Raw genomic sequence first — 26,264 nt, 5'->3', positions numbered from 1 at the left:
ATAAAAGAAAACAAATATTTCAACAGAATTCCATATCAACGCACACAAGACGAATGCCACATTGTAAGTCCACAGCCAGGTTTGTTACAGCAAAATCAAATTCATCCAGAGGAGTTTGAACATGACTGACAGGCAGTCCTAAGAAACCCAGATGGCGGGAAAGGTCGCCTTCACCACTCAGGAAGTCCCGGGAAAATGCAAGCAAAAGGTCTTTGCTAGCCTAAAGTTAAAACAAACAAAAAAGAAAAAGAAATCTTAACACTACAATATTTGTCAATCCAAATGCAATTTTCATCCCTTGTACCTCCCAAATAACATTTCATATTTCCTTGTATAATTCTTAAAATTATGTGGATATTTAAAAATTATGTTTAGCAAGTCACATAACTTTAACTTTTGTCATATTAAAAACAGTAAAAAAATTATACACCGAGTCTTAGGACAACAATGGAGGAAGACATCAAATCCCAGCTCTCACCTTGAACTCTGCATCCTTACAAAAGAGGCAGGGGTCATGGTCAATCATTCTAGACCGTTTGGCACAATCCAGAAAGCAAACCAACAGCAGCAATTTCTTCAGTGTGAACTTTGACAAAGCTTCTTCATGACCTGAAATGATAGAACTCAATAAGCGATAGTTTAAAAAAGGAGTGCTGCAAATAAATTGTTTTGGAAGCAGTTGTTACCTTCCCGGTAAAGGTGGGGCACGACGGGATGTCTGTATTCAGCTGCAATGTCAGGGTTCCACAGCAAGCGGTTAAGGATAAATATTGCTAAACCCATAACATCACTGTTACTCTCCAAAGCTATCAGTTCTCCATAAATAGTCTAATATGAAAGAAAGGGAAAAAAGCAGAAGTGTTAAAAGTTACCTTAAATACTATGTGATTTTGTGAAAAATATACATTATTGAATCTCTAAAATAATGAAAGGAAATTGATCTCTAAATATCAAACACTTTTCAAGTGAGTTCCTGAAAGGTAAAGCCAAAGGAAATTTCAGAAGATCTAATCTCATTTCAAAACATATGACCATGTCTGAGAAACAAATCAGGAATTTCTTTAAGATGACCACATTTTTCTCCAGTTTAGTAAAGTGAAACTGACAGGAAATGCTTTTGTGTTATTGGCATGGAATTAACTTCCACTATCCTTGATGAAATATTTTACTTCTTAATAAGGTAATCACTTTTTAAAGCAATGTTGTAACAATTTAAAACATATGCATCATGCTGTAACTGAATTGAACCTACCTGAATTAGTATGATAGACAATATAAAGAAACCCAAAACAATCTCCACTAAAAAAATTGCTAAATGGCCTTTAAACTTAGATTATATACTATACACAGTGAACTTACCTCCAGACCTATACGCAGCCATAAAGGGTTGTAAGATAAAAGCCAATTAAGGACTTTCTGCCTTTCTCCTGCAAGAAAGCATTTTTTAATATTAGATCCAGCAAACATTTCAGATTTCTATTAACCAATTTCAGACTGAACAAACTCAGTGCGTGAATAGCCCTTTTCCCACTCCAGGTTTCAGTCTCTTACCTATGTCTTTCCAGAGGTGCCTGTCCCTGCGGACCAGCAGGCGCCTGCTCTCGATCTCCCCCTCGAGCCTCTGGATGGCCCTGACCATGGTTTCGCAGGTGAACAGGCGGCAGGCCTCGCGCCGCAGCCGGTTCAGCTTGCGCCGGGCTGTGTACGCTTTTAGCGACGCCTCATCCTTCGTGGGTGCCTTAGGAAGGCTCCTTTTGTGATGGTTCTCTTCCCCCAGGATAAGTGCAGCTGCATTTACTGTTTAAACATGCACAAAAAGCAAGCATTTACATTTCAAATAAAGGTAGCTTTGCACACCTCATTGATTTTTTCTCCTCTTGAAGCTGAAGTTTTGTTATTTTTATTCTGACTGATGATTTATCCTTCAGGAAGCTTGTCAGCTGTTGCACTATACATATGTTGTCAAGTATGAGAATACTAGCCTACTATTAAATATAAGAACACTCATGAAATAAATGAGCAGTGCTAGGAATTCAGTTTTAAGATTAATGGTTCCATCTTTGGTTTTTCCAAATGAAGCTAAAGATAGAGCAAAAAGTAGGTTATCCTTTTAGTAAAGTGCCTGCTATAATATTTTCCAGCAGGTGGGGATTCCCCACTCACCACCCACTGAGAAGTGCCACACATTCCAGTGTATTCTTGGTGCAGAGCACCCTCCCCATGCAGGGGTGTGGTGTGCTGTGCCTGCCAGGAGCTGGTGAGCCATCCACACTGATCAGAAGGGGGAAAATAGGACAACATGACTCTGAAAAGGTTTAGTGTGAAATGAGTACTACTACTTGTTACTGTTAATAAGTATATTACATAAAGCGTAAGAAAATGAGAAGACAAAACTATTGTACTCTTACCTTGTGAGGTATTTGTTTTTACATTGAAGTCATCAGGGGTAAGTACAAAATTTAACCACCAAGTAAAACCTCGCTGCTGCTTCTCCTTCCAACGTTCATCATAAAACATGTTTTTAGCAGCAAAAGGCATTGGGTGCCTAGGGATGACTAAAAAGGAAAACAACAAAAAACTTTAGTTTTTGCAGTTCTTGAAATGTTAGATAACAAATATGCATTTAATTCTGGAAAGGATTAAAGCTTGACACTCCATTTAGCACTACAGCCAAAAAGGCAAATTGTTAAAATCTTCAGTGACTTGCAGATCAGGGATTATTAATAAACTTCAGCCACAAAACATGGCTTGAGTTGTTACAGCCCTAGAGCTAAGACAAGATACCTAGAACCCAGGCCATTTGCAATGGGGTAAACTCAAACTGAACTGGATTACATCCAGGAAGAACCATTTTATAGATGCATTTTTCTGGTCAGATCAACTTAGTATTGTTAACTCTCCAAAATTTTTATCTTGTTGGGAAGAAAATTTCTCTTCTGAGGTATTCTGTTGTTGCCTTAAAATGTTATCAGATATGGAAGAGGCATTTAACTGATAGCCATCAGTTAAATCTATTAAAGCTGGGAGCAGAACTGTAATACAGATTTTACACTTACGGGCCAATCTGGAAAAAGTAACATTTACTTTTAGCTGACCATGTGCTGCAACCAATTTTCTTAAAAGTAGCCAAAACAGATCACAAAAGGTTACATACATTGTTCCACTTAGGTATTGATTCATTTCAGATACCATCTTCTATTTCAGTTCTAAGCAGTTAGGTCTTACCTGACACCAGCAGTACAATTGCGACACTCTGTTCAGTGTTTTACCAAACACCAGGAGTCTGCCTACCTGTTTTCAGTGGTTTCACAAATGTCAGGTGGGACTGGGCCAATCCAGGGACAGGTTTACTAATTCTCCTGGTAGATTTAGGCGCCTTCTGAAGTGAAGAACCTACAAGCATTAACGCACAATTATCAATAGCAAATATGTCAGTGAAAGTTAATGTATGAAAGTTTATATCACTTCAAAAGTACAAAACTAGAGTAATTCCCATGAACCATTCAAAAGATATTCCTTTCACACTCCAGAGCATATTTGGGGTTGGAACAGTTGGAAAACCAAAAATAAACTGAAATGCAAGTGTCAGCATTTTTTGATCTTCAAGCAATAAAGTATTGGCAAACAACAAGGCAGAGAGAGCTACACAAGGCTGACTAATCACAGACAGTAAAAAGCAGGCAGAATGAAAAAGACAGAGGAACTTCTTCACTGGAAGGGTGGTTAGGAATTATCACAGGCTGCCCAGGAAAGGGGTGGAATCACCATTCCTTAAGTGCTGAAAAGTTTAGTGTTGAACATAGTAGTGCCAAGTTAATGGTTGGACTCAATGTTTCAAGGGGTCTTTTCCAGCCTTCATGATACTACTTTAAAAATATGTGACAATAGCAATGGAGGTAAAGATTCACAATGGTAAATGTACAAGTGACAAATCTTGTCCAGTAAGTTTCCAGAAAATTTGATTTATGTAACAAGGTCTCTGCTCAAGAGCTTTTAAATATTTTATCTATTATTGTCATTAACAAATTTACATGGGAATACAGTAAATTTGAAGCCAATTACATAACCAAAACTCCAACCTAGTTTTCAGTTTTTTAAAACACAGATACCTAAAAAATTGCAAAAGCCCACATTTCAGAGATACAAAATATTGCTGACTGTTGCTAGACAGTTCAGTTTGCTATACACATTTCCTAATCAAAGGCATCTTTCAGAAAATGGTAAAAGAAGGAAACACTGCTCACCAGCTTTCTTCCTCTGCCCTACTCTCTCTCCACTGGTGGGTTTGAAGGCTGATGGTCCTCTGGCCGTGCATGTTTGATTGTCCATGCTAGAGGTAAGAGCTCTTTTTCTCTCCACTTCTTCCACATGCACTGGAGCTGTAACTTTACTATTTCCTACAAATACTTCACTTTTCCTCTTACGACACAAAGAAGTTGATCCAGTAGAAGATGAATTTACCTTGTCATTGTGACACTTATTTTCAGATGAAATGGGAGCTCTATCTGGCAGGTGTTTAGATCTTTCTGCCTCCATATGTCCAGGCACCACATTAGCACATCCTGTTATTGCTTTATTAAGGCATTTTTTAGATTTTGGCTGGTGGGTTTCTGTTCTTGTTTCTTTAGCAGCACCACGCTTACTTTTTATGACAGTGGCAGAAAGAATTGGACGCTTTTTTGTTCCCTCTCTCTGAGAGGGATTGTCAGTCTGAAGTTCCTCTGCAGAAGGAAAACTACACTGATCTTCCTTGGGTTTATCACAATCCAATGCCTGTGATTTTACATTATGCAGCACAGAGGCTTCATTTAAGCTGTGTTCTATGTGAACAAGTGTTTCTGTCTCTACACCTCCATCTTTTTTCCATTTTGCAGGTAGAAATCTCTTAACAACATAAGTCTCTGTGGTGGACGATATTAATGCTGCCTCAGGTTTAGGAGTCTTTGATGGTTTATTTGACAAATTGTCCCTCACAAATTGATCAGGTGACAGAATTGGAATAGGCTGTTCTATCACATCAATATCCACTTGATAATTGTCATTTACAAAAGCATCTGGACTTAAAATTCTCCTTGTACTTAAAACAGGCATGGAGGCTGAGTGTTCTGGAGTGGAAACTGGCGAGAGTGTGAAATTAAGAACCCCTCCATCATCTGAAATTGGCAATTGTGCTAATCCAGCAGAACTGGAGACACTTTCAGGTTGCAATTGATTGTGCTCAGTAACACATTTATTGATGTTACAGATGTCTGTCTCAGGCAACAACTCCTTATTTCCAGAGGCAGCAATATCCCCAAATGCAGTAGACCTTCTCAGGGCAAGTGGTGTGTGAACAGTATTGCCGTGCTCCTCTGGCCCTGGGGCAATGGGAGATGGAGGCAGCTGATTCTCAGAGCCAGCAAGAGAGCCATTTCCTTGGGATGCACCATTCTGCTCCGTGCTCTGATTCTCACATGACTGAAGGGGACTTCTAAGTCTAGCCACCTTCTGAGAAACCTGAAACGTTTTATTAACATTTTTAATTTCTACAGTACTCTTCTTAGCTTTTATTGCAGATGTTCCTGAAGAGTTCTTTTTTAATGTTTCCCAAAGACTCTTCTGAAAAAGAACCATACATAAAAGTTAGTGTGCTGGCTTTCTAAATTCTTCTATATGTAAAAGCAAACATTACTAGCATACCCATAGTTTTAGTTTTAAAAAAACTATAAAAAGAACTCTTGATAAAAAATCCACAATACCTTATTTGCAGACTTGAAAACCATTTATTTGGTTTCAATTTTATTCTTTAAGCTGTAGTTTATCAGTACCTAGGTTCTAACCTAGCTAAAAAAAGTTGAGGACAATGCACAGCATCATTATCACTTTATAGTCCTCCTTCACTAAATTTTCTAGTAATAGAAACAATATTTACATCAGAAATGCCAAAGTAACAGAAGATACAATAAACACACACTCACCTTTTTCTTCGGGGGCTGTTCAGCAGCACCAAGGAGCACAGCTTGATGTTTTACAACATCATTAACAACAAAAGTCACCAGTTCTCTGATTTTTCCTTCTTCTAATGGTGTCCACGTGATAGAAACAAATATTCTTTGTCCTGACTATTGGAAAAAAATAAATATTGAATGTTTAGCATTTAGGTGCACTTTGGTAACACTGAAAATCAAGTAATCAACCAAACAATGAGCAGTACATAGAACATATATTATGACAACATGAAATGATAAAAAATTAAATTTAAATGTTAAATGTTTAAATGTCAGTTTTCCCTCCTTGGCATGTAAATTTAAGCAACCCCTATCAAAAATGTTGTCTTACTGAAAGGTTGTATACCTCTGAATCAAAATACAGTAGAAAACAAGAAAGAATAAATATAAATGTAACACATAGTAGAAGGAGAAGGTTCAAGTAATGGTGAGTAGAAGAAAATACATAATTTTTGCACGTATTAACCAAATAAGTCCTCCAGACTAACTTTGAGAGAATTATGGTGGGACAAATAATCAGAGTTTGATTAACTTAGGACCTTCTCTGACCCTAATATAAGTGTAAATGTTTTTAGTCAAATTTGACATACAAATCTTTCAACAAAAAGTAAGACACTGCAAATTATCAAGGAAGTCGTGAAGCTTTCTGTTCATTAATTCCTAGAGGAACGTATCATTCAAGCACCGTGCAGTGAGACTTCACCCTGGTTTTATAAGCCCATTGGTGCAAGAGATGTCCAGAGCGTTTCTTCCTCTCTCACAAACGCTCTGGACAGTCTAGATAATTGCACAGATATGTTCCTCTAAACGGTTCTTTTGAAAACTGGCATTGATTGGACTAGTCACAGTTTGCATTTCCTTAAGTATCGTAAACGCTTAATCCTATTTTAAGCACGCCTTGCACTCTGTTGTGTCAGCTAATGAACGTGCAGAACAGTGAACCGGCATCCTCTTCCCTCAGCCTTCTTCCTGAACATACGCACTGAAACTTTTTGACAGGTCTCTGTCTTTAGAACAACATTCCCGAAGAGCAGTTAATTTCATTTCATTTTTTTATCCTCACTGCAAACACCTCTCTGTTGGAGCAGGTTGCAGCGCCCTTGCACAGCTGACAGCCTCCAGCCTGAGGGGCCCGACCCGGCCATGCCCGGCTGCCGCCGCCCCTCGGGCCGCACCGCCCTCCGCAGCTCTCGGCCCGCGACCGCCCCACATCCCGGGTGGCTGCGGGCTGCCCCGGGGCAGCTCTTCCCGAGCCCCTGGCCCAGCGGCCGCCAGAGCTCCCGCCCGTCCCCTGGCGGGTCTCCCCGTACCTCCACAAAGAAGCGGCGGCTCTCGATGCTGAAGCCGCGGGCAGCGGCCGGAAAGCGCTCGATGACCACCTCGGCATCATCCTCGTTGGGGTTGTCGATGCTCAGCAGGCGCGTGCGGGAGGCGCCCACACGCAGCCGGCCGAAGCTGAGGAAGGGCGGCCGGGAAAAGTAGCTCAGGATCAGCACGGCGGGCTCCTCATCCGCGTCCTCCTCCTCGCCGCCCCGTGGGGCCCAGCGCCGCCGGCCGGGCTTGTTAGCGGGGCTGCGGTCCCCCCGCGCTGCGGCGACAGAGCCCGCGGCCATGGCCGGGCAGGCGCGGAGCAGCGGCTCCGCACGGCAGCGCCGCGCCAACCGCCGCTCGCGCGTTCAAACCCACGGCTCCGCCAATCCCGGCGCGGACCGCGCAAGAAAGCCCCGCCTCTTTGCTTCTCAGCCAATCCCAGCGCGGCTCGCGCCCGCTCCAACCCGCCCCTTCGCCCGTCCGCCAATCAGCGCCCGGCGCTTCATTTAAACAGCACGAGCTCGCGGGGCCGCGAGCGCAGGGCGTGAGGGCTCCGAGGGATCGAAATGGAAACAAAACAAGGGCGAGAGTAACGGCCCTGAGGGGACAGCGCCCTGAACAAACCCACAGCCGGGCTAAACCCACGGGGGCTGTAGAGAGATTTAGTTTACAAAATACTTTAAAGTCAGAAGTTGAATGAGACACACGCAATACTGATGAGAACATCAGCCTCATCTGTTTCTCCTTCATGAACGTTGAAAAACACCCAAATACTGTATTTTCATGCTGCTGGAAAACAAAAAGGGGCAGAAATTAAAGCTAACACAAGCACCCCTGCAAGAAATCCTGTGAAGCACACAATGTTAAGACAAAAGAACTTTACTTTTCCATAGCAAACAAAATTACACATAGGACTGAGTACTTCCACATTTACAGTACACTTCCTAACTTTTCCTTACAGCAAAGGATTTCCCCTAAAAACATAACTTTAAAGACTTCCATCTAAAATACCAACCTGTACAGATCACATTTAAAACACATTATCTCAATATATGAGTGACAAAATATTGAGTTCTTTTCACCCTATTCTTTCATATAAAAGGACTGACATTTAACATGATCAAAATGGTTATGGGGGATTCAAAAAATGTTGTCATTTTTACCTTTAATCCATCAAAACCTTTTAAACAAAAACATTTCTAATGAGCCATGAAAAAGACCCTTTTGGCCTTAAGCAAGGTGACAGCCCTGCATTACATTCTGCCAGTGACATTGCTGGATGCACAGGATGAAATAACCAAATTGTTGTGAGACTGTGCTGTAGAGCAAGATCCCCCAGGACAACAAGGACCTACAGATAAATGCACTCTGCTTCCCTTTAGCCTCAGGCACATGGGGAACACACAGACTGCACCAGGTATGCTTGTGCGTTCCACACAGAGAAAATACACACCTTTTTTATTGTTATCAGGGAAAAAAAAAACCTACTCATCTACAACAGACTTCATTCATAATGCTACATTCATGAACTCCTACAGAGAAGTTATTTTAAATTTTAAAATTTGGGGTCATTTATTCCTTAGCAGTCCATAACACGTTTCCTGTTTGATCAAGCACATTGCGAGGTGACTCCTTGGAAGCATTCTTCAGTTCTGAAGGCTCTTCCACATTTGTTACAGGGAAATAAGCTCAGCTCTTTGATGACGCCAAATATATCTTTTGTCATTGTGGTCTGGCATGACCCATCTTTAGGAACAACTACTGGAATTATAATCCAGACAATAGTAGCGCTATATTTTTAAGGAAACCACTGCCTTACAGAAAAATATCTTCACCATTACAATGACTGATGTTCAGCATGAAAAGAACGCATGAGGGATACGTCTCTCTAAGAAAAGTGTCAGTGCTCAAAGAGGAAATTCCAATACAAATAAATAAACTGAACATAAGACCCACTGGAAGAATTACAGGCAGTAACCCAGTCTACAACCAGAAATTTGTATAGCAAAAAAATACAGAATTTAATGTTTGAACAGAACAAGTGCACTAAGTTCTCAGAATCACACAGCAGTCTGGAGAACCAGCACAGACTCCACTTTCTTCCCAAAGGTCAGCATGTGGAAAAGGTCAACTTTTTGCAATGTGCCACTAACCACTCTACAGATCTTTTTAAGAGACACCTGCTTCTTCCTTCTTCAGCAATGAACCCTTAACTAATCTAGGGACTGCCTGATAAAACATTTATTGTAAATGCCCCCTCCACATCAACTGCACCCACACTCTGATGAGCACATACTGAATGGGGGACACTGAGGAGTTCCAGCCCATGAGCTGAGAGGTGCAGACCTCTGCCCTTCCACCCCAGTCCTCCTACCAGGGACTACCTTCTATCAAGCAGAAACCAGACACTTTCACCTACCAAACAAAGTACCAGCCCATGAAAATTTACTTTGCCCATATATGAATTTTAAGTAGATGTAAAGCCATACAAATTATAGCTCATGATATTAAATAAAAATAAAAACTATGTATCTAGCACATAAGCTTTCCTATTGTCTTTCACTGTCAACTGGCAATGATCCAGCCTGACCAGCAGGAACAAACATTAACTAGTAGGGTTATCTGCAAACAAAAGAACACCAAAGAACTAGCAGGTAATTTTTTCCAGGAATGACTAGTAATTCTGGTCACCCAAACAGCAAAAAGCACACTCGTTTTTCTCAAAAACGAGTCCTTTTATAGTCCATTTCTTGTTGGGCATGCACAAACATGGAGCCCTTTGAAAGTTATTGACCTTAATGTTTTCTGAGTAACAACTCAACTAGAGAAAAAAGCCGTTCTTTAGAATAGATATAAAAGGCACAATCATGAAAGAATTTTTAAAAGGACATTATCAAGTAAATATGCTCCAAATTCCATTTCAGTGTTTTCCTAGAGTGCCTTCCAAGCAGACTGGACTTTAAAAGAAACAATTATTAACCAACCACTTTGAAGCTACTGTTTTGTCAAAAGCCCACAATACTTATTTCTACTGTAGGACAGAAAAGACAAGAAATAACAAAGAATTAGGCTTTTAGTCTGAGCACTGCACTGACACCACTGATGTTGGGTTACTTTCAACAGTACAATTACAAATGCAGTAGAAATCATGTTTCATGTGCACATGAATAGTATAATTATGATACATACACGTAGACTTGAAAAGTACACAAAAACCAGCCATTTTCAAGCCATGGAGTGTGAAGATGACAGAAACAGTTTTATTTTGAAAGGAGATGAAAGGCGGAGTTAGAAAGCAGAAAGGGTAGTACTTGATAGTGTCCTTTCAGAAGGCGGCATTCAATGGCCTTGTTATTGCTGTAGATTTGCTAGTCTTCAGCTTCTTCCCAGATCTATTTACAGCATGTCAGTCTGAACATTCCCAGAGCACAGCTCTAAATTTTACTTTAGAGATACAAACATAGAACAGTTAAACATATGTAGTCCTGTTTTAGAAACTGAACTTTTAAAGTTTAGGACTTCTATTGTGCTTCTTTGGCTAAGTCCTATTTAAATATTGGTAACACAATTCTATAACTCTGCCACTATTTAACAGCTAACAGAAATCTTTGGTGTGTTTAGGTTAAGAATCCATTAGGGTACAAGCTTCAAAATATGAACATTCAGGCAGTTCTGGCCCCTCTCCTGCAAACTGCTCAACACTGAAGTCGATGATTAATAGAATCTAACACCAAAGTATCTGAATACAATCACAAATGATCTGTGCCACTTGAGAGTTTGTAGAACTGTGATAAGAGAACCTTCTTATCACCACAACTCCCTTGTGCTCAGCTCATTGAATAAATTTGACAGTTATAACAATACACATAAATCCAGTTTCCCATTTTAAAGATTCTTTCAGATAATAATTTAAGAATACAGAAAACTGGAGGAAAATTTCAATCTTAATTCTCATCTTAGTAAGATGGAAATCTTATTATACAATACTTGTGAGGAATTATGAAGATTATAAAGTTACTTCAGATACTTTCTTTGGCATCATATTCACCAAACAAACACAGAGTAATTATTTTTAAAGTACACTTAAAAGAGAAAGCTTGATGAGGTTAAACTATACTAGATTTCATGGTGACACCAGACTTGTAGTTCCAAATGGGTTTTTTTGGAAAAAACCCCTTATGTCTAGTAAAGAAAGAGCTAAAAATAATTAGACATAAAATACTCTCAAGAGTTTAACTTTGGTTTATAAACACAGTACAAGAAAGTGAGAAACCAAACAATTTAATTAGCAACTCACAAGAGATTTAGCATTACTGATTTTCTTTTTTTTTAAATAGAAATTAAATACTGTTCTGGAACAGTCTTTAAATTTCTCCTCTATCACAGATAACCTGAAAATGGGCACATTAATGTGGGACCCTGATATTATTTCTGCTTTAGCAAGGATCAACTATGCCAACCCTTTGTGACTGTTCATGTTTTAAAATGACCTTGCAAATACTGCCATTTCTTTCAAAGTTAGAGTGCGGGGTACACTTTAGAAGACAAAGAGGACTGAAAAAGCAAGAAAAAATGCATCTTAAAATTATATAGAACTAAGTGTAGAAAATTGACAATACCATTGTCTAGCTCTTCCCACTTTATTCAATATTAGAGATCAAAGAAGAACTAAGAGGCCAAATTTAGGCAGCCTAATTGTACTCAGGGGATCATTGAACACCTTGTTTAATGTCTTCATAAAGTATCACAAATCACTTTTCAGAAGAACCTAGTGCCTGTATTCACTGGCTAGGTTCCACAGTCCAGCCACCTTTAAAACCCTCCAAAAATGCCTCAGGTTCAAGAAAATTATATATTAATTTCTGTGTGAAACATAATTCAAAGTTTGTGTTTCATAGCCCTGCCTGCCCTTAGAAACTTTTATGAATTTTAAATACTCCTTATTCTTTTAGAATGCTTTCTATTCCACTTAAAACATTAACTCAAAGTGAGATGCAGAAAGGCAATTTTTATAAATTAATAGCCAGATATGTAATTACACTTTCAGCCACTATCCTTAAAAGATATTTCAGAGCATTATTTTTAAAAGACCGTCTATAAGATTTTTAAAAACTCTTAAAATCACAAGAAACACTCTTCCGTATGCATCAAATTGTGCCTAAACGTTCAAATATTATGTAAACAAATTGTTTTCCCAAAACTATGCAGGAGACTTAATGAGTCCAAATAAAATATAAAATATAAATCTCAGTTGCCATATCAGCCTTCTGGTGGCCGACAGCTTAGTAAATTCGGTGGAATGTTATGGTCTGATCACGAATGTGCGTTGTTTGAAATATTCTGTACAGTGGGAGTTGTATCTAGCCCCAGTAAAGTTCCAAGATATGACTGGTCTCTAGGATCCAGCATCTGCTCAGGCCTCACAGGATGAACAATGTTTGCAGGCTGTGGAGTCAGGGTGTATTTCTCCAGGAAGGAGAGCTCCGTGGCTCGCTGATAATCCGGCTGCTCGGGCTGCGGGGGCAGGATGCCGTGGGACTGAGCGCTGTGCTGCACCAGCTCTGCCTGGGGCTCTGCCATGGGCACGGGGACCAGAGTCACAGGCACACACACTTCTGGGGATACATTCTGCAGCAAAGTTTTGGCTTCTGATTGATATGCTTTGGACTGTTCCACGTACTGTTTAGCCTCAGTTTGGTAAACTTTGTCATCAGAGGTGTACTGCACTGGTAAGGACACTAGCTTTTCCTCTGGAGAAGATGCCAATGCCTCCTCTGCAGCCTTAGACCCATGAACGTGATCAATGTGATACTTCAGCTTGTCTTTTCGTTTAAATGTTGCATTGCAGTGCTGGCAGTTAAAGGGTCGAGCATCTGAATGAATAACCATGTGTTTTGTTAATGTCTTCTTAATTCTGAAAGACTGATTACAGATCTGACATTTGTAGGGCTTCTCACCTGTAAAGACAGAGAAGTAACCATCAGTTATTCAGAGTAACATCAAATCACACATAAATATGGAAATACCTTCTATGAATTATGACATGAAGACGTACAATGAAACAATTTTACTGAAGACAAACTTTAAATTCAGCATCAATTTCAGAATCAAGAGAGTCATCAGGAATTTGTTTAGAAGTTATATTGGCGTACTCTTCTCCTTACACACAATTCTCATTACTCTGGACTTATGTTAGATTACAAACTAAATATAAAAGAACAGTCTTTTAACAGTTATGATACTGGGATTAAATGAGCTATATACATTTCAAAAGACAATGATTTTCCTAAACAAAAGGCAGGAAGAACAAAGTCAAAGAGAAAGGACACAGCCCTTTCCAAAGGGAGTTCACTCCTTGTTTAGATTAGCACCTGAAATGCAGTAATCTCTGGAGCACAGAAACATTTAGAAGGTGTGGGTAAATTTGGCAAGAACACACATACCAGTGAACTAAAGGAGGAGGTGCAAAAAGTGCCCCACAAACCTGAGCTGAGATTATCAGTATTCCAGCTAAACAATCAAAAAACAGCATTCAGGAATGGCCAGTATATGAGAATGAATAAAACCTTGCTGCTTTCTCCTACTCTCATCCTGAATGCTCAACAACTATAATGAATTAGATCATTGAATCAATATTGATGCATAAAAATACATTCCTATGTGTTTTGTGGTTTAGTTGGGGTTTATTTTCTTTTTACCTGAATGTGTCCTAAAATGCATTTCCAAACTGGATTTCCCTTTAAAAACTTTCTTACAGACTTCACACTGGTGAAACGTTGCTTTATATCTTTAAAGAAAAAAGACATTTCATGTTACTTTTTTTTTGTAAACAAATAACAGTGAAGTAATGTCCACACTCCTTTCTGAAATCTTAAACTGCAAAATAGCTAAATACCAAACTTTCCAAATTTCCTCACTTATGTTCCTATTTCCTGGCATCCACCTACCAATATGGTCAATTAGATTCTTTTCAATATTCAATTTTATTATCTGTCGGGATGGCACTTAAGTAGTCAAAGAACAAAAGCCACTAAAACTTCTTTTTTAACCCCACGAATCTCGTTATGCAGCTTTTTTTTTTTTGCCCAAGACTCACAAGAAGCTTTTACTTTGATAGAATCAGGCCATAAATATGGTTCTAGGAATGGCAGAATTTCTAAGTAGGCTACTGCCTACAAAAGGAAAAAATCAGAATTAGCAATGTACTATACTTTTAAGTCAGACACATCTTTATTGGTTTCTACACAACACTAATGAGTACTAACAGCTAAAACACATCATTTGACAAACAACCAGAGCTGTTTATTTCACATCTCTGAGAGGTTTATTTTTAGAGCTCAAGAGTTTTAAAACCCTATTGCATTTTCAACGTAGAAACACCCTTTCAAAGTTTTTACCTCCTTTCAGAGCCACTAATCTGCTGCCAGCTCCTAAAATACCTTAAATGTGAGATAATTCTCCCTGTGCTTACATGATGACTAATAATTCAGTTTTAACTAGTCTGCAATGAGAATATTACAGCAAACCATCAATTAAGAACAACACTGAGACAGCTATGTGACAAATTAAAATCTGATCCTTTTTAATGCTTTTATTTACTTAATTGTGCTACAAATTAAATACCTATCTTAAATTGTGCAGGTATTTCTCTGATATTCCCTTCAAACTGTAATAACATTTCTATGAAGCCTGAGGTACAGGCATGACAAACGCAGATAAGCAGAATTCTGCTCACACATGCAAGTCCCAACAAAATCAGTTATAGTACAGAAGCATTTATGCAGTTGTACAAACCCCATACTTACTTCTGCCAAACTTTTTCTCCTAGATGAACACTTTTATAATGAACAGTGAGGTGATCTCGACGGCCAAAACATTTTCCACATTCCTCACACTGATGTGCTTTTTCACCTAGAAGGGCAACATTCAATACATTTTGGTTAAATCTTTTTGGAACTTTTTAAATGTCTATGACCTATAATCATGTTCCCAAAGTTCAGCCAATCAAGCTCCTCCACACCTCACTTGGAGAAGGATTCTCTCTTATTAAAGAAGAAAATTTAGGAAGCATGGTGCTTCTATCAGAGTAATGACCTTACCACTTCTATACAGGACTAGTCCATGTGATTCCTACAAAGAACTTTGTGCTCCAAGTCAGGAGACACTTCCCCAAACACTCACTGCATGGGAGTACAAGTGAATGGCTGGGAATGTACTCTCTTCATTATGACCTGAAACAGGGTACCTTTGATAATTCAGCTGTTTTAAAGAGAAGCTTATTGAAACATACCAATTATTTTCAGCTATTAATTTGTATAATTGAAAATTGCACCTCAGTATTTATCATTTTAATCATCCTGATGGACATAGTTACCTTTTTCTTTTATGCTGCTGTTTAAGAGTATCATGATGCTTTTCAGTCATCTTGAGATCTTCCACAAAGTGGCAGAATATTTCTTCTCATGTAAATAGGGGTGTGGACAGTCAAAGAATGTAACTTTCTAGAGGGGGAAAAGCAAATAGAGCAGAAAAGAGGATTTTTTGGGGTTTTTTTTCTTTTTTTTGGTTGTTTGGGTTTTTGTACTTGGACTTTTCAAAGATTTCTTTATTTCATAGCAGACATTATGATTATTTCAAACACCAGGAAAGAAGCTGTCTTGCACATAAAGACTCAGGAAATTTAGACTCTGATCACTTTCACACTTCCATGCTGCCTAGAAAGTATTTTGCCTCCAAGAGGGTCATATTTCCTCTGGATCCTGTTGTGAAAAAGTCACTGGTGAATCTTTGCTCTTCCTATATATTTGATAACCCTTCTGCTCTCAGAGCAATGATTTTATTTTTCTTTTTCCTGATCATCTCCATCTGTTCATAGGGCTGATTCCTCAGCCTTCCTTCCCTCTTTCCCACAAGAGAGATTTCAGAAACACCTCTCTGATGTTCTTTACATTGAAGTGATCAGTGTACAAACTTTGACAGAGACTCTGACAGCTTCTTCTGTGTTGTGGCAATAATGTTTCACATAGTTGCTATTAAAAAAAGAAATCTGGAATCATTAAAAAATCCTCCTTTTTAACTTTTGCTTTTTGTATTTATGATTGTTAAAGCAATTCATTGTTACATGTTTTTGACTGTCCCTCAGCTTTCTATGGTATCAGGGAGGAAACATTTGGCTTTTAAACCTTTAAAACAGGTAAGACTAACTCTGCTTTAGCAGACCTTAAAAAGAGTGGCAGGAACTTTTATCAGGCCTAAAACATTGCATGCACTGAAAAAAATTTCCATCATTAACTTTTTACTTGGTTTTATTTCAAAATAGTAATTTTGAAGGCAATTTCCAAAGAAAATACCTACCTGAATGTATTTTTTTGTGTTTTGTCAGATGGTCATGCCGAATAAACGTTTTCCCACATTCTTCACACTCATATCTCTTGTCATCATGATGCACTCTTAGATGAAGTCTGCATATTGAGTCACAAACAAGACCATAAAATGCAATTTTGTTAACATAATCTGTACTGCTAATTCAATGCAAAATAGCAGAAAATACAGGCTTTAATGCTTCACATAAGTATCAGGAAGTAGCTTGCAGCTGAGGTGCACTGCATTTGTTCTTGGAAAGCAAGAGAGACCAGACCTGTGCTCTCTTATGTGAAATTAATTTAGTGGGATATTTTAGTCCTCTGCTTATTTTCTGTTTCAACAACCAAACCACAGAAGTTTCATATGTGCAAAAAACTCAACTTTGAGAAAAGAGTTGTAGGGCATTTTTTGGTGTTTAAACCACTAATGTATTACAAATTAAATTAATTCTGACACATTAGCAATGTATTTTTTAAATTGAAAAATGTTTAGAACATTTACTAATGCTTTCAGAGGTGGAGTACATCAAACACATACATTATAAGGAATTATGTCAATAACATATGCATATATATCACCAAATAAGCAAAACAGTTTAGCAGCTTGCTTAATAAAAACCTATACCTGTAAGAGCTTCCATGACGAAAACTCTGCCCACAAATACTGCAAAGATGAGGCTTCTCTCCACTGTGAATTCTCAGATGTTCTTTCAAAGTCGTCCTGTTTAACAAAGCCAGTAAAATTCAATTTTAAGCAATGTCCCTGCCGCTTTAAAGTGAAGCATACTATCATTTTCTCAATTTCTCTTACTGTGATGGATCACAATAGATCTGAGTGGCTGTATAAATTCAGATTTACACACCAACACATGCATTCAAAGACAGTCTGGCAACCTATTTACTGAACCAACTGGGTCTAGAAACAGTATCAGGAAAGAAATAATAAGAAATAAAACACTGTCCCAATGTAAATTTGGAAAACATATATTAAATAAAACATATTTCCAAAAAATTTGCAAGATGTTTTTGCATAGCAGAGAAACTTAAGTTCCTTAACAGTAAGAAACTGAAGCGAATAAGAAGTACAACTTTCTTAATATATTTGCACTTCATAATTAATTACCTACAGCTGTCACCCTTAATTTTAGAGGTGATCAGAAAATCCCATGCTAGCTGTGGCTCTCACACTACCTTTTAACACACTAATGCTCTGAAATGGTCTCGTTTATGTTAAAAACTCCAAGCATATTCAACAGCAACCAAAGTATGCTAAATATTGCTGTGCTCTGCTGAAGTTCAAGTAGCTCAAGTAGTCAGCCAAGTCCTTACCGTTCCCTGACGGATTTCCCGCAGATGAAACATGTCCATTTCCTCTTTCCCCCATGAGTACATTCTATGTGGCGTTTCAGATTCCCTGTGTCATTAAACTGGCGGCCACAAATATCACAAGGAAAAGGCCCTACAGGGAGACAGACACACAGAGCAGGATTGACTGACAGCTAAAATAAACAACAAGCCCAGACTGGTTACTTTTGAAAACCCTCATCAATTTACAAAGCAAAACTTTTGTCTAACAAATTATTCATCTTTAGTACAGTCAGCATACTTTAATTAGATTTTGTGAGTTTTCTGCTAAGTTACTTCTATGATCTAGCATTTTGGCAAATTTCACTACAGTAAAGCAAAAATTCATAATTCATAGTCAAAAGCAATTAAGCCCACTTAGACCACTTGAAATAAAAAATTCTTATCACCCATCTAGCTCCTATCCAGCAGAAATAATCAGTAGTACAAAAAAAGTCTGCAGAATACTTCAGGAGGAAAGGACAAAGGTCTTTTGAAAACTTCAGGAAGAATCTGACTCCCTAGCTGAGAATCAATTTTGTGCAAAAAAGTTTCAAACCAAACTCATCTTGATTCTTCTTCCTCCCCAGAATTCTGACTTTTTTGGGTACAAGAGAATGCCTCAAAAAGACAGCTGAACACAACAGTAAAAACCCAATCAACAAAAACCTTCCAACAACTCTCCCCCAAAAGTGGAACAGAGTATTGTAAAAGGAGGTGGGGTGAAAACCAGACTGACCATAAAATGGTGGGGGAATGTTTTACTTTAATCTAATGTTTACATGTCAGAAGGAGGTTTCTATACCGAGATGGAATTTTTCCTGATGTTTCAGTCTTGCAAACCGGGATTTAAAATGCTCTTCACAGTAGGTACATTTGAAGGGTTTGTCCTGAGAGTGAAGGATCATATGCTCTTCTAAGTGAGGTCTTCGAGTGAAAGATTTCTTACAAATCTGAAATGATACCACACTTTGTCAAGGATACATCCATTATAACCAGATTCTTTTCCTATTCATAAGCTTATAACAGTTTATTTCATCTGCTCTCTGCACCAATGTAAGATTAAACACATATCTTTTCAAAGACCTGTATGTCAGTATGGAAAGCCTTGCAGTCAACATCAAAACCAACCTGTGCTCTACATAAACCATAGTGGCCTGTAATGTATAGATTAGGAGGCAGATCCATGGCAGCCTAAATCAACTACTGGAAACTCCTGCATGCAGTTATATGTTCCTCCCCAGCCCTTCTTTCTACTGACTCCAGCACTTCCCAGACTCCCTTCCTAAGGTGTTTCAACACAGTAACTCAGCCAAAAATAACCCAGTGGAAAAAAGCAAATAGCTTTGGCTTGGTTTTGGATGCTGAAACAGTTTAGTTGGACTATGGTAAAAGATGTTGTAGTATAAACTACTGTAGAACCAAAGTCATACCTGTTCCTTTATTTCCTCTGGGAAATTTCCTAACAACAGGTATTAAAGAGAAAATGCCAATACCAACAAGGAAATGTAACTCAAAATACATTTTAGAGCTACAGGACCATCATAAGCCTAACATTATGTGTGCTTTTCAGTACTGCTTTCAGATTAACCAAAATGTTAGAGTATTATCAGTAGTGACTTAAATAAGCACACAGTACAAATACAGAATTGAATCCACAGCTCAAATTCAGGCATTTACACCAGGTATTACAATTTATCATCAGGGTCCTATGCTTCAACACAAAGAGTGCTCAAGTTTCCCTGTGAGACTCCTGCTGTTGTTTATGACAGCTCAGCTGAGCACTACAACTCCCACACATTAACTCCTGCAATCAGCTTCACAGAGCACACATGAATAAGGAAATCAAAACCAGCAGCACTATTTGCTTAAAAACTTATTAATGTTAAATACAGGTGTAAGAAAATCCATATTTGTATGAAGTATAATAGCCCTCTTGCTTTTCCCTATGATTGTATCTATTGTTTGTGTAAATTCGCTCATATTCCTCAAGGATTAAAATATGGTCAGCAAATCCTGTTGTTCACAGACAGATTACAGCATAAACCAATAACCTTAGTGAATCCTGCAGCTTACATCTGTGGCACCTTTGCCCTCAGAACACACCACATGAACAAACAAAGTTATAGCACAGCACCCAAGGGTCCTGTTCAATGTCCAACTGCTGCAAAAGTTGGAATTCTACCTGCTTTTAATTCAAGTCCATTTTCAATGCACATGAGCTGTACAGGAGCAGGAGCTCACTTTAAAAATTTCTACTTACAACGTTCAATTTAAAAAAATAAACCCACAAACCAGGAAGTGGAGTTTGTCAAATCACTCATCTGGTAACACACTTTCCCAGGAATAAATGTCAACAATGTTGCACAATTGATTCTCACTATTAAAATGTTTCTTATCTAGTAACAAACAGAATCTGTAACACATTCACACATTACAGCTTCACCCGGAAGATAACACCCTTTGATGAACCAGGTAATAACCTTGAACCACCATCCCACCAGCTGCACAACGAATAATACAAATTCCTACGGCTGATATCTCCCAGCTTCCTACCGTGTGTTTACAAGTGAAAGGTCCAAATAAAGCAAGGTTTATGATTATGTTACAGCCCCTAATATTACAGACATACTGCAGCATGCAGCAGCCTGCACAAACAAAACAGGTGCCCTAAAAAACAAAAAGAAAACCAATTCCCTTAAAAAAATAGCCACAACAAAACCCCACATCTGAAACCTTAAAACATTATTTGGCAGCATACACAAAGAGAATGGAAATTCTACAATTCCTACAATTCTTTTTTAGAGCAGATGTAGTTTCACACATATACCTCTCACAGGAAAATCAAGCAAAGTATTCTGTAATTTTACAACTAGAGATAAATTTAGCACAAATTCACAATTCTGTTGACATGCATATGCAGCTAAATGAGAAAATGTTTCATGTTTAACATGTATCTTCCTCACAATTGAGAGATCCTTCCTGTAACAGTATACCTTATGGTCAGTGTTATGTGTAATTAACAGGAGAGCAAATACTGGTTTTAAAGCACTCATAACACTCAAGTCTAATAATCTGTAAACTGATGTATTTGAAAAAATACTGCCTCTAACTATTTTAGAATTCAAATTGGGATTATTTATCTGACCAGAGGCTGTACATATAGACAAAGTGCTGCCCTTAAATCAGCAGACAGAGGAAATGTATCACTTAGAGGAAAACCATCCCCTAAGAAAGCTTGCTGAGATTTCACAGAAACACATACCAGATTTTCATTAAAATTCACAGAAGGTAAACCCTGTACAGAGCAAAAAAAAGTATTGAAGGATTACTTACATCACATTTCCAACCTTCACTCTTTGTCTTCTTGATAGAAAGAAATTCTTGTACATTCTCTGGGTGAAACCTAGGAGAAAGAGGCTGAAAGTAGTCATAACTTTCCAAGATGAAGATAATCTAAATACTAAATATCTATTTCTAAGCTTTATATGTCATGGAAGTTGATCACCACACCGGCAGAACAGAATACTGATGCTGAAACAATTCTAATGACACAAATAACTGGAAAGCAGTGTTGACTATGGACTCATGTAGAACCTTATACAACATCTGATAAGACAAAAGGCAGTTTCAACTTATGGATATTTACAAAGAAAAAAGAAAAAAGGCAGTATGTAAATAATAACACCTTATAATTAGACCTGCCATAAATTATTTATCTAAAAGAATCTGCTCAGAAATGGTTTAGACAGGTATTATCATCAACGGTAAAGCACTGACATCTAAAACTAAAGAAGGTATTTTACTCTACCTTCAAATTAAAAGCAGTCACGTAATTTTTAAGTCTGATATGTTCTGACTGTGCTAGCTCATCTGAAAGATTCTAAAATTTGTAATAAAACCTTTTGGCAGAACCCCCATAGAAGCACCACTGCTATTTCTTACAGCAGGTTAGGTGATACTGCTAACCCCCACGCCCTTTGAAAAGGGAGTTATTTGAAGAAATAGTTATAAAAATAATGCAGAGCATGCTGTGTTTATATGTATGCTTATCTTCACTTTTTAAATGAAAAAAATGCTTCTTCAGAAATGTCAGACATATTAAGTCATACTTGCCTCTTCACGTGTTTTGCTAAGGTCTTCTTGCTTGCATGGAGCTTATTGCAGTAGGGGCACTTGTGCTCCTTCTTATGGAAGTCGGTGTCACTGGAGTGTTTCTTTCTGTGCACTGTCAGGTTGGATTTGGTGGAGTAGCGCTGGTGACAAATATCACATTCAAAAGGCTTCTCACCTGTGTGGACACGGGTGTGGCTCTCATATTTACCTGCACAACAAAGTCAAATCCGTTAGCGTGACCTGTAACAGGTATCACCTGCAACAGCCATGTCTGGGATTGATTCTATAATCTCTCTCACATGCAGTCAAGCTCTAAGTACCCTCCACATCCCTCCAAAGATTCCTACTGGCTTACACCACTGAAAATTGCCCAGTGCTCACCTATGTGTTTGATCCAAGGCCTCTCCAAAAACTTCCATCTTCCTATAAGTTTGTGCAAGGGTTACAAGTCACTCTTGTTCAAACCTTCAGCATAGTCTGATCTTAAATACTGCGAATTACAGTCCTATTCTTTCACTACACTGATCATGAGTACCTTTGCAGAACGGGGAACAGCCTCACAGAGAACTGGTAATCTTAAGGTAATTTCAAATAGCAGAACACTGAATGAAAGACAAAAGCCTTTGCACATTATCTGTATTTGGGACCCAACAAACTACCAGAAACAAAAATGCTACTCTCTCATTTCTTTCACATGGCTTGTATTCCCTCTTCTGTTTGCCAATGTTTTTTTCTGAGGACAAAATTCTGTCCTGTGGATAAATCTACCCCGAGTCAATAGCAACCTCTCTGCTTTGTACTAGATTTTCCTTTTTTCTCTGTAGAACATACATGCATGCTGCTGTATAGTACTGTAAATTTACGAGCTTCTGCAGTTCATAAATTTAACATGTAAGTCAATTGTGCATTGTAATACAAGCTTATAAAAAAATACTTTATTGTATCACTTGTTTAAATGCATGCTTGTCATGGATTTTTTGAGCACAGAACTAGAATTCTAAGTTATGAAAGTGCAAAGAGAAACGGGCTTCCAATGTGTGCAGAACCAAAATGTACCATTCCAACCCTAAATACTCACAGGCCATTTGTTTCTGCACACTAGGTGTGCTTTTACACACTGTGCTAACAACCAGAATCCAGAGCAGTGGAAGAAAAATAAATGTAGTATTTGCAGATTTTTAAAATAATGTGCTCAGATAATTTATTTAAACTATTTAGCACCACAGACATAACAACTTAATACACTTCAAGAAAATAGCAGCACACTGGATCAGTGAGATGATCCAGAAATTCCTATATTCACTCTCCAGGACAGAGGAAAAACTTGGTTTATTTCCCACACAAACAGCACCACCATGAAGAAGATGAACCTAACTCGCTCTTACCTATTCGATCAAACTTTTTGTCACACTTGGGACACTGAAGTAGTTTTTTGCTACTGCTTTGAATGATGACTGGAGCTAAGCCTTCAGGAATATTCCCCATTGAGTCAACTGCCTCAGAACCCTCTTCAGCATCATTCTGTTCCTTTTCGCTTTGTTCTTCTGAGTCTTCAGAATCTTCACCTGACATTTCCTCTTCCTGCCCATCTTCATCCACGTTGGACTCACTTTCACTGTCTTCAAATTCACTCCTCTCAGATGTCTCCTTGTCAGAACTGACTTTTTCCAAGTTGCTGTCAGAGGCATCACCACTTTCATTGTCACTGATACCGAACTTAGCTGGACACTTACGGCTTCTCGTGGAGCGTCTAGTGGAAAAGCTGGCCTTCTCAACCATTTTTAACCCATGCTTCTGTTCCAGGGAAAGGGGGCGGTGGGCTTTAGCCAAATGATTCTCCAAGGACTTCTTGTAACAGAAACTTCGACCACAAAAAGTGCACTGATGACTATTTAATAGTTTACCTGTCAGTTCACTGAGTGTTTCTACTGGTGTAGGTGCATCAGTAACCACATCAGTCTGTACACTGGAAACATTTTCATTATTTAGTAACTTCACTGCATCTATGATATCTAAAAATTTTGCAGCTTCCAGCACTAATGGAATTTCATTTTTATACACAAAAAACTCCGAAGTGTAAAGAAACTCAAGCAAATGTTGAAAGACAGAATGAGTTACATGATCTAATGTGACAACGTCGGTGCTCGGATTTTTGCTCAAACAGGCATGAAAATAACTACTCCCAACAGCCACAACAACTTTGTGAGCACTAAATTCTTTTCCTTCTACAATTATGAGTAAATCACAAAACGATGGATGTTTCTGCCTATCATCATTTAAGTATTTAAGTAGATTTTTGTTATATTGCAATGAGCTTAGGAGCTTTCTTTGTTCTGGTGATGGTGAAAGTTCTCGGGAAGATTCGAGCTGATCTGCAGGAGCTATTTCTGCAGACTTGGAGACAATTTCTTGCGCACAGTCCACTACAAGAATCTGTTCTGAAGTATCTTTCTCATGGCCAAGATGAACCTTTTCATTTAGATTTGCAGCGAGCCGTCTCCTTTTCTTCATTGCAAAAATGCAACTTCAGGATCAGGAACTTCATAGGTGATTACCAAAGAGTTCCCGTGAGACCTGGTTCTGCTCCGGACCTTAAGAAAAAATGCAACAGTAATTTCACACTCTGCCAAAAGAATTATGATTAAAATTATTCTTAGCACTTAAACATTACTTCAACTTTTAATAACCCTTTTTATATTTCACTGTTAGTTTTATGTATCTGTGTAACTGAGGTTTTAATTAAATCACTAAAATCTCTTTGCGTTGCAGACCGCGGCACAACCTGCTGCGAGCCAGCGAGCAGACGCTGCCTATTATTAGCTCTAAGGCGGCGGCCGGGCTGGCTTCGCTCGGCTCCAGCCGCATTTAGCCTGCGCCCCACGCCGGGCCGGGCGTGCACTGTTGTTATTATTACTACACCGAAGCTCCTTCTCTTTCCGTTTCACCGCAACACGGCAAAGCCGGCCCAGCTGCTCCCCAGGCCGGGCCGGACCCCCCCGGACCGCCCGGCCCGGCCCTGCCGCGCCTGTCCCCGCCGAGCGGCCGCGCTGCCCCTGCCCCGGGGACCCGGGGTCGCTGCCTTTGTCCCCCGCCGAGGGCAGGGCAGTGCAGGGCAGGGCAGGGCCGGCCCGAGCAGGACCAGCGGCACCGAGCGCAGGGGCACGGAGGACGCGGAGGTCCCGCGGCGCTTAAAATGGCCGCGCCCCGCCCCCTGTCCCGTTCCCGTCCCGTTCCCCGCGCTGCCCCGGCACGGCCCTGTCCGTCGCACCTGCGCGGCGCCGGGCGCTCCCGGGGCCGCTCGGCCGCCCAACGCCGCTGCCCCCCGTCCGGCCCCGCGCCCGCCGCTTCCGGGCCCGCCGCCCGCGTCAGCGGGGGTCACGGCGGCGCTTCCGAGCGGGGCGGGGCGCGGCGCGGCGGCGCGGGCGGGACCGGGACCGGGACTGGGAGGGGGCCGCGCCCCAATAGGGCCCGGCGCCGGAACGCGGCCCCGAGGGTGAAAGTAGCGAGGAGGAACCGGGAGAGCTCCCTCAAACAGCGGCAGCGACTCGGGATGACCGAGCTGCCACCAGCTCTGCGCAATGCTACCCCGCTGAGGCTGACTGCTTTGAGGCAGTGCGCCTAGGGGCTTGTGAAATTCCCGGGTTTCCTGCTTCCCCTAGTTCTGTTCCATAATACCAGTTTTAATTTGTTTTCTGCTTGAGTATTTGGAAGCACTCGACATGAAATTCCCACTTTCCGCGCTTCCCGGGCGGCAGAAGGAGCAGCCACAGAGGTGGCCGGCTCGGGTGCCGCTCCTCAGCGTACGGAAAGCGCTGCTCGCTGCTCCTCCCATCTCTCCTCTTCCCCAAGATAAACAATTGCCAGGGGCAATGTGACACCGAAAATGAGCTTGTTTTCCTGATAGCCTTAAGGATTAATGGAGGATTAAACTGTATTCCACCACATGCAATCAGTATTTGAGATCTGTAAATGGATACTGAACAATGTGTGACTCGAAGGTCTTGCTTTTCAAAATAAAAATACAATAAAAATACTGAATGTTCTTAACGCATTTGTTACCTCCTCAGTGTTGCTGTACTGCCTGTACTCACAGCCCTGCCGTTTCCTTGAAGTCTACACATATTTAACTTCGACTTTGGGTTTG

The 26,264-nt window shown here is 39.7% G+C and overlaps 2 protein-coding genes across 3 annotated transcripts in view; both read right to left on the bottom strand.

Annotated features, from left to right (window-relative positions):
* Nucleotides 1-7,842, bottom strand: part of ASPM (abnormal spindle microtubule assembly) — a 28,968-nt gene extending 21,126 nt beyond the window's left edge. The window contains exons 1-10 of the mRNA XM_030953199.1: nt 7,298-7,842; nt 5,958-6,101; nt 4,245-5,598; nt 3,292-3,393; nt 2,409-2,555; nt 1,552-1,797; nt 1,360-1,427; nt 687-828; nt 479-609; nt 45-220 (exon numbers count right to left, since the gene is read on the bottom strand). Coding sequence (XP_030809059.1) covers nt 45-220; nt 479-609; nt 687-828; nt 1,360-1,427; nt 1,552-1,797; nt 2,409-2,555; nt 3,292-3,393; nt 4,245-5,598; nt 5,958-6,101; nt 7,298-7,600 — 2,813 coding nt within the window. The 5' untranslated portion in view covers nt 7,601-7,842. The remainder of the gene's footprint in view (nt 1-44; nt 221-478; nt 610-686; nt 829-1,359; nt 1,428-1,551; nt 1,798-2,408; nt 2,556-3,291; nt 3,394-4,244; nt 5,599-5,957; nt 6,102-7,297) is intronic.
* Nucleotides 7,843-8,120: 278 nt separating this feature from the next.
* Nucleotides 8,121-25,449, bottom strand: ZBTB41 (zinc finger and BTB domain containing 41). 2 transcript variants are annotated; one of them, XM_030953615.1, is made up of 11 exons: nt 25,389-25,449; nt 23,506-24,711; nt 22,121-22,328; nt 21,341-21,410; nt 18,810-18,957; nt 17,990-18,119; nt 17,286-17,381; nt 16,653-16,759; nt 15,104-15,209; nt 13,997-14,085; nt 8,121-13,255 (listed from the first exon to the last, which is right to left on the bottom strand). In XM_030953615.1, exons 2-11 carry the CDS (start codon nt 24,629-24,631, stop codon nt 12,612-12,614), a joined length of 2,724 nt encoding a protein of 907 aa, XP_030809475.1. In that variant the 5' UTR covers nt 24,632-24,711; nt 25,389-25,449; the 3' UTR covers nt 8,121-12,611. The 2 variants fall into 2 exon arrangements, with proteins under 2 accessions (XP_030809475.1, XP_030809476.1); XM_030953616.1 differs by lacking the exon at nt 25,389-25,449 and having other exon boundaries at nt 23,506-25,050.
* Nucleotides 25,450-26,264: the final 815 nt, after the last annotated feature.

The sequence above is a fragment of the Camarhynchus parvulus genome, chromosome 8 (genome assembly GCF_901933205.1).
Source record: "Camarhynchus parvulus chromosome 8, STF_HiC, whole genome shotgun sequence".
Taxonomy (NCBI): domain Eukaryota; kingdom Metazoa; phylum Chordata; class Aves; order Passeriformes; family Thraupidae; genus Camarhynchus; species Camarhynchus parvulus.
This window is presented reverse-complemented; position numbering and strand designations above follow the sequence as displayed.